An 8,779-nucleotide genomic window follows, 5' to 3' on the forward strand; every position below is an offset into this window, starting at 1 on the left:
TATGGAGTTTGTGGAGCCACACCCCTCTGACCTTTGAACCCCTGCCATCAATCTCTCTGACCTGCTGTTCTTATTTACTCATCATGGTCTCATCCTCTAACATTGACAACGTTTGCATATATTTTGTGTTTTCACACTAATGCGTCCTCCCAAGTTTCCAGTTTGTGAGTGATAATAGAGTTAAACTTCTTCACACTCTCCTGTAGATTTCTGCTTTGTGAGCACTACCTAATCTATAAATCTACTGCATGCAGATTGATGGATGATGTTGCTCTGCAGCAGCTGGCTGCACATCCAGAGACTCCGCTGATGTGTTATTTTATGGCCCTCCTCTCTAGGTTTTCTCTCGCTCTTGGGGGATTTGAGAGACACACTCTTCTTCCTCTGTCAAAATAAAGAAGTAGCCGAGTCTGTCCAGTGCATGCTCGCGCCTGAGCACCTGTTGACAATTTAAGACGGCCGCCCTGTCCAGCTCCTCTGTCTGGCTGTGTGTAGCGTCTCAGCTTTATCTCAAATAAATCAGCTCCAGTGTAAAGTCCCAATGCAAAGCTCATATTCCTCTTTTGGCATTTTTCCAGACAAGCCAGGAAAGCATGGCGGCCCATTTTGGCGGAGATCTTATTATGATAACTTGCTGTGTCTTTCTTAATAAGGACCACATGGTTTGACAGGTTTCAAGAGTGTCACTGTGTCCGTTCATGTCTTTGCTCTGAGGAGGAATAGAATTATTTTAGCCGAACAACAATATGACATTTAGAAATGACCACAGGGAGCGTCCCTGAATTTGGCTTATTAGCAAATCTGAATTTTTGATGCAACAAGATTTGACAGGCTCTGAAAGGAATATGGACTGAACCAAAGAATCATGAATTGCAGAGAGAAACCGATTCCAGGAAGGGGAACGCTGCAGAGTTCAAATCTGTTTTGGAGAAGCGGCGAAGAACCACAGAGTTCCCAAAACAGGCGATAATACACACCGTGATGCCAAACAACAAATCCTCTGGAGGACTTAGAGCTTTCATTACCTTCCAGCCGTTTTGTGGGAATCGCAGATCATCTGTGACACCTCAGCTCTAGTTTTGTTTTGTCATTGCAAAGTAGTCAAATCACCCTGTATTTTGGGTTTTTAGTCACTGAATCCACTCTTCATGAGAAACATGCCTGATCATGTGCCTTTATAATGGATTAAGTAGAACTAAATCTTAAAAGTGTGGGTAACATGGTAATTGCAGTTTTTCTTTCTTCTGTTCCATCATCGTGACTTCATCCAGCCCGTGTGAGCAGATTTTGAGAAGCTGGTGTTGATGTTGTGGTGACATGCTTCAAAAAAACATAGTCATGCTTTAATGTTTTAAATGGAACCAAATGAGGAGATATTTTGTTGTCATGGTCACTCTATTTGCCACGAGGCTGAGCAGAGTGGTTTGTGGTATGATATGAGTAAAAGAGGGGTGTGTGTATTTGATGTGCTGCACTCACCTCTAAACAAGCTCCGTTATCGACCCGCTGTGGTGCAAGATTGATGGCACTTCCACCTCTTTGAGTCTCGCATGATGATACTTTGGCACACTGTGTGTAGCACAAAAAAAGTGTCATTTGAAAAGCAATTATGGTTGATTCAATAATGCAGGGGAACATTTGATGAATCTGCTGAAACAATAATGTATTGATCACATTTATTGGCCAAAATGTCAATGTAGTTCTTAATGAGAATTCTGACCTACAGCCAGCTATGTAATATAATAGAAAATATTGAAAGATCCTCACCAGGTATGTTTTAAGACATAGAAAATTCTGTTTTTTGATGATTATTTTTGTTTTCACGAAAAATACCTCATTAAAAATTCTGTCTACTCCTCCCTCATTGAAGTCCAGAATCTGTTTTTAACTGCTGGACACTAGATGTCTTGTACTCTACTAAAAAGTCCATTATAAGTGTTTGTGTGCACTGTTTGGATGCAAATATTCAGGTTTCTACATCACGTAACCTGTTTAAGTTGCTTATTGGACCACTATTGGCTTCCAGTTGTGATGTCACAAAGTCACGCTCGCACGTACATATCTTAAATTCAGATTTAAGTTTTCCACCTCTAACAGATGAACGTGAAAACAGCCTGTTGGTTTCAAACATCCAAGTGAGGTAACGATAAGTTAAACACATTTCTGAGTACATGGGGGGCTTTAAAAGACACATAATTGTAAGCTTTAATTAGCCAATAAATATGGAGATTGAGGCAGATGAGGATGACTGTTTCTAACAAGTTAAAAGAAAGACATCACAGTTTTATTATTCCACTTCTGTGAAGAGACTGTGGAGGAGGCTTGTGAAGGAAGGGTAACATGGGAGGGGAGGTGGGGAGTGTGTGTGTGTGTATGTGTGTGTGTGTGTGTGTGGGGAAACACAGACAAGCCCACAGCAGCTTAACCAAACTTACATTAGATCTGCGCGGCGACTATCATATGATGGTTTCTCTCCTGTTTGCATTCTTCATGGCATTCTGCCGGCTTCAGTGATCTCATGGAATGCACATGGGATTTTCCTTCAAGAAAACATTTAGCCCAACTCTGCACTCGACTGTGCTCTCTCACCGCACCGGACTCTCTACGTGGGCTCATTTGAATGAGTTCGGCTCTTTCTCTGAAATGCGTATCATGGGATTCGGGATGTGATGGCGAGGTGTCTGTGCTGACTGGATCCATGCCGTGCTGAAGGTGAAGGAAAATGCGGATACCATCGTTAATTTGGATTCTGCACATTGTGAATCTAATCAGAGGCCTTGAGAACACAAAGATTCTGCGATACAGACGTGAGTATTCAAGCATGACTTGTCCTCATACCTACACCTCAGACTCTTGTTAGACATGGCTTCTGTGAAATGTACCTTATCTTGCCCCATTTTCCAGTGGAAGATAGTAAACAGTAGGCAGACACTACACATGGAGACAATAAGTCTGTTATTTCAGCTTTGAGGGAACAGTGAGGTCCCAGATGTCTACTGGTTTTACGCTCAAAGCAAGTTGCTTGTCCAATTGTTTATAATAAACGTACTTGAGTATTTTACTCTCTTTAATTTGTATGAGCACCTGAAGAATATAAACCCACTCAGCTCCCCCTCCACACACACACACACACACACACACACACATCTCATCTCCCTGTATCCACAGGTAGCTCCTCAGTGAGCAGACTCTGTCCGGCAGGTTGTGTGACATGCTCGTCCCTGAATGGCTGTCTGTCCTGTAAACCTCGCCTCTTCTTCCACTTGGAGCTGGACGGGATGCGGCAGAGGGGCATCTGTTTGTCCTCCTGTCCCCGGGGTCACTATGGCATGCGCTCTCCACACATCAGCACCTGCAAGAGTACGTACCAGTGAACACATGCAGGAGCGTCTAACTTGTTTTGTCTGATTCTGTAGAGGCGATTTTACAGTGGTAGATGGCTTTATTGTGTTTGGCTAAACAACTGATTTTTCTGGTTCAGAGCCATGGGTAATGCTTGAAATACCTGCTGTGTGCACTACAAACTGATTTAAAGTCAGTGTTGAGAGAATAATAAAAAAAAATAAGAAGATGTTTGAGTGTCTTTTCCACTGGTCTGCAGGGTGCAAGGAAGACTGCGCTGCCTGTTTTAGTGAAAATTTCTGCACACGTTGTCATCCTGGTCACTTCCTGTTCCGAGGAAAATGTGAAAACAGCTGTCCAAACGGTGTTACAGCAAACGCAGCGCTGCGAGAATGCACAGGTGAGACGGTGCGCAGCACTAATGCCTGTTATTCACAGCGTGCATGTGATACTGTGCCTGTAACGCTGAAAGGAGGTCTGCTGTGGAACTACAGGACAATGTGGGATGTTTGTGTCTGTGTCAGAGTGCTCCATAGGCTGTGAGGCGTGTGTGAGGAGGAACGTGTGTGTGAGGTGTAGAGCAGACCTGTACTTTCTCCACGGCCAGTGCCATCACACCTGCCCGAGGGAATTTGAGCCTGATGTGCAGCTTATGCAATGCCTCCCCCGAGGTGAGAGAAATTCCCTTTCACCAGCTTTTACTGCACTGTTGAGATCAAATGCAACTGACATCCATGCACCATGTCAGTAGGCAAGTCTCATTTGTATTCTTACAGTACAAACTTTCCCTCTTCATACCTCTGAGTGTCTTTCTCACCGTCGCTCTCCTCATAGTGCACTGTGAGGTTGGGGAATGGACTGATTGGAGTCCATGTGTTCGGAGAAGGAGCACACGGGCCTACAGGAGGGGAGAAGAGACACGTACCCGACAAGTCCTGCAACCCCCGAGTGTCTCTGGTGACCCCTGTCCACATGTGTCAGAGATCAGGAAGTGTGTCATCAAAAAGAGGCCAAAAAATCCAAGTAGGCTGTATTAAGCTGAAGGAGAGCCACTTATAAACCGGTACCACTTATAATCGGTTGGTATTGCAGAGATATTCGACTTGTTATTGCACATTCTACAACGGCTGGTGATTTAAAACTTGGACAGCTCTTGCGACTTGTAAAAATGTCAACGTGTAGATGCATTCATCTAAAATAAAACAGATTTCTCCGTGCTGTCCAACAGAAATTAATGGAAGGGATGGATAAATATGATGATCTTTCATGAAATTCTTGTGTATCTATAAATTTATTGCTTGGCCTTATCTGGACTTTGGCTGAATCAGAGACATTTCATATGAATAGCAGTCGTGCTAAATTGATGCCACTTGTGTTTTATTTTACATACTGATTGCCTAACTTGAATGTGGTTCAGTTTATCTCCCATTGCAACGCTTTGATGACACCTGCACACTGTCTTCTTACTTGCAATAAAATTTGCAATAAAAATGTTTTGGTTCTCAGCACTGCGTGCAAAAAAAAAAAAAAAAGAAAAGAAAAGAAACAACTGTACAATAAAAGAAAAAATCCATCGATATACTGCAGGGCCAACACTTACTCAAGCCTTTTCCACATTTTGACATATCAGACTGGGAAAGGCACAGTTGCAAATAATAAAATTAATGATATCTGAATTCTTTCTGCAGCTTTGGTCTCAGGGTCCTGGTATTATGCATGCTGGCTCACTGTCAGGCTGTCATGACTAGGACACTTGATAGAACACAGCCATTGTTATTAGTAACACTGTGCGTTTCCCACCATAACAAGTCAAATGTCCGCTTGGAAAAAGGCCTATTAAGCAGTCCCACAAACCCATACATTAATTAGCATAACAAGGCAAAAGTAAATGGTAAACAAATGACACGAGATTTTTCAGTTAATATGCAATAATATCAAAACCTCCCTGTATAACAGCTTTAATGAATACAAGCTACCATAAAACTCCCCTTATACAAGAAAATGTACACATATTAAAAACAATAAATATAACGTATTAGATTAAAATGATTAATTACTCGTCTAGGCTTTACTTGTCTGACTTTTATGTTCATATGATTCATATGAGGAGCCATTAATGCGTAAACTAATGCACGGTAAGTACGTACTCTGCGTACAGCTGAACTAGATCTGTACAGTATGTGGATCGGCATTGCCAACAACGTGAGACCAGTCCAGGAGCCCTGAAATCAGATGGGCTTGGCCGGAACAATGTCCCAACATAACACCGTCATTACTTGGCGTACATAACTTCATCACCAAATGTAAATGCAGTTTTATAAATCTCTCCACCTGCGCTTCTGCTGAGGACGCCCAGATATCCCAATGTTCAGGTGAGTAACGTATTAATGGACAAGTTTATTAGCACACTGGCTGCTAACATGCTAACTATGTATGCTAAAGCAGCTGTTCAGTTAACGTTAGCTAAAGCCAGGTGACTTGGCCTGACATAAACTTCACAGTACCTCTGTTAGCGTTAGTTCACATTAAACACATGAAGCTCTAGCACCACTCCTAAGAAAATGTGTTTTTATGTATGAATTTGTGTTTTTAAATAGCGAGGTAGCTGACGTTAGCTTATCGGTAACGTTAGCTCTGTCAGACAGCTAAAAGAGGCCTTAGATGTAAATCGTTGGGGTCATGTGTAAGTTCAGGGATGCCAGCCAATCCTCTCTATCACATACTTCAATTTTCTTAAGTAGCACCATGTGGAAACTATTTCACTGATGTGTAGCTTTCGCAGAATCCATAAGTTTATGCTCTGTGTACGTGGGCGTTCCCAAAAATCAAAATAGCAGCCCATGTCACGTGTGAACCGCACTAAATTCTATGTCTATTCACGTTAGCTTTAGCATACAAGCTACAGTTATGTAGCACCACACAAGTCTCATCAGGCAGATCTGTGTTAATGCTACGTTTTTCTCTGCAGTATGGCCGGACTTGGAGGAGACGTGGACTGTTCAGTGAATGCCCTGGCTCCCACCAAGCTGATAGAGGAAGTGGGTGACACTTGTGCTACAGACCCTTCCAGCTCCACCAGCACCCCTGAGTGTGCCATCTGCCTGCAAAGCTGCATCCACCCTGTGCGCCTCCCATGTTGCCACGTCTTCTGTTTCCTCTGTGTGAAAGGTGCCTCGTGGCACAGCAAACGCTGTGCTCTCTGCCGACAAGAAGTCCCGGAGGACTTCCTGGAGCGGCCGGTTCTCCTCTCGCCTGATGAACTGAAAGCAGCAGCAGCAGGGGTTAGCCGAAGTGTAGGGTCAGGGGGTGTTTCTTGTGGAGACTTTGTATGGTACTATGAGGGCCGCAATGGCTGGTGGCAATATGATGAGAGGACCAGCCGTGAGCTGGAGGAGGCCTTCTCCAAGGGCAGGAAGAGCACAGAGATGCTGATTGCAGGGTTTCTCTATGTGGCTGACCTGGAGAACATGGTGCAGTATCGCCGGAATGAGCACGGCCGCAGACGTAAGATAAAGCGCGATGTTTTAGATATCCCCAAGAAGGGAGTCGCAGGACTGAGGTTGGATCCTGAACCTGTCCCCATTCCTGCATTACCTGTTGTCACCCCAGTTGCAACAGAACGCATCAGCTCAGCTGATGGATCGGACACTACAGGCCAATCACAGTCCTCTTCCTTTGGGATTATGCTGTCTCTTCCCCCTGTTAGACCTCCAACACTCCTGGGGCGCCACCTTACCAGTCCCCTTTCTCCTTCACCCTCAACTCTGGAAGAGTCTTTCTCCCAGCTCCTAATCAGCCAGCCAGAGGATGGTGAAGAGGTGGAAGGAGACCATGAGCCACAGACCTATGAGTATGCATCTGGCAGCAGTGAGAGTGAGGAGGAAAGGGAGTACGAGGGAGAGGAATCGATGCCACGGAGAAGACTTAGGCAAAGACCGCTAAGAGAGAGGCAGCCAGCCAGAATGCCTCCAAGGGGCGGCCCCTCTAGCTCTGCGCTCAGTCTCCGCTCACGTAGTCCTGATGGACAGTGCACTGTGACAGAGGTGTGACGACAACTGGACTGCAGTGTCTGTTCTACAGATCTTCTACAGTTCTTAAACTTTAATCAGTTCGGCAAAAAAGTCTAAAAACCCGTATGCATCTTTAAAGGTCCCATGAAATGTAAAATACCTGTGTTGTGTTGTCACTTGTGTCACCCGGTGTATTTTTCCCCCATTGATCTTGTGCCAAATATGATCCTAAAACGCATTTGACCTATTTTATATCAGATTATTCTTGGATTGTTCAAAGGTCTCCAGCCAGTTGAATGCAGTCTTAATTTTGATTGGGATCCAGTCAAGCCTTAGATTCAAGCCTGCAGGTCTACAAAGGAAACTAAAGCAGGAGCAGCAATGACAAAGGTCACACCTGTGTGCTTGGATGCTAGTTTACAAAAGCGTCATTGTCAGCTGTCTCCATTTTACTTACATTATTTTCTTACCACTGGGACAAAGTCATGTCTCACATCTTCGTTGTCCTAAAACCACTGAAAAAGTGACAGGCCATTTCAAGGGACCTTTAACACGTGAATGAAGCCTTTTGTCAATGAGAAGCTCGTTTCACTCAGCAATATACTGTAACGGTAGTTATGCATCGCTCTCAGCATCAGGTTATGTAGTGAAGCATAAGAAGTCTGGCTATTTGTCCAAAAACTACCATCTGTCACTGCCCTCTACATTAGCCTGTGACATAGCAATACAACCTCTTTGAAATGAAACTACACCCTCTTGGTTCTCTGATCTTTTGAGCTCATGGTTAACGTGGTTGATATTTTTGTATGTTTTTTTTTTTTCCTCTGTCTGCGAGTGATGGTGTAAAAATCAAGCTGAAATGTAGCACCTTATGTACCAGTTACAAGAGGGTCAAACCTGCTTGCTTCCTGCTTTAAAAAGTTAAGAAGTTGTAATCAGGACCTAATTAATAACTATTTAAACTGGAGTTTGTGAGTGTGCGTGCGTGTGTGCGTGAGCGTGTGTGCATACTGTATGTTTCAGCGTTTGAAGGGGAGACGGACTGTAGTCCCTCTATTTTTGTGTAAAAGTCTTTTAATAATGCCGCGTGTTTGTCTTGTTTTGAGTGGCGTTGGGTGCTGAAAGGCTACTGGCAGAACCACTGGAAACTGTTAGGCTATATATGTAGAGACACATTTGGATTTCTATTTCTTGTCATAGTACTCTTGATAGGACTACTATCAGCACTGGCATAGACATGTGCTTGGACGAACTCGCGCTGTCCTCATACGGTCTTTTTCTTCCCTTTTTTGCTCCAGCTGCTATTATTTTAACTGTTTTCACTGTTTGTGTCTCACTATCTGAATGACCTAAAGCAAATGTCTGTCTGTGTGCTGTAGCTGTGGTGTTTTGTCAAGTTATTAAAGGTGTTTCTCTATAATTTGAAA

At 43.7% G+C, this 8,779-nt stretch overlaps 2 protein-coding genes across 2 annotated transcripts; both read left to right on the forward strand.

Moving 5' to 3' along the window:
- The first annotated feature begins 2,455 nt into the window (after nt 1–2,455).
- LOC143336437 (R-spondin-3-like) lies at nt 2,456–4,801 on the forward strand. Its single transcript, XM_076756599.1, has 5 exons — nt 2,456–2,807; nt 3,169–3,360; nt 3,602–3,742; nt 3,867–4,013; nt 4,177–4,801. The coding sequence occupies exons 1-5, from the start codon at nt 2,723–2,725 to the stop codon at nt 4,377–4,379; spliced, it is 768 nt and encodes a 255-aa protein (XP_076612714.1). The 5' UTR covers nt 2,456–2,722; the 3' UTR covers nt 4,380–4,801.
- A 772-nt stretch (nt 4,802–5,573) lies between these two features.
- Nucleotides 5,574–8,779, forward strand: LOC143336748 (E3 ubiquitin-protein ligase rnf146-like). Its single transcript, XM_076757035.1, has 2 exons — nt 5,574–5,714; nt 6,311–8,779. The coding sequence occupies exons 1-2, from the start codon at nt 5,707–5,709 to the stop codon at nt 7,389–7,391; spliced, it is 1,089 nt and encodes a 362-aa protein (XP_076613150.1). The 5' UTR covers nt 5,574–5,706; the 3' UTR covers nt 7,392–8,779.

Source organism: Chaetodon auriga, chromosome 18 (assembly GCF_051107435.1).
Source record: "Chaetodon auriga isolate fChaAug3 chromosome 18, fChaAug3.hap1, whole genome shotgun sequence".
In the NCBI taxonomy this organism is placed as follows: domain Eukaryota; kingdom Metazoa; phylum Chordata; class Actinopteri; order Chaetodontiformes; family Chaetodontidae; genus Chaetodon; species Chaetodon auriga.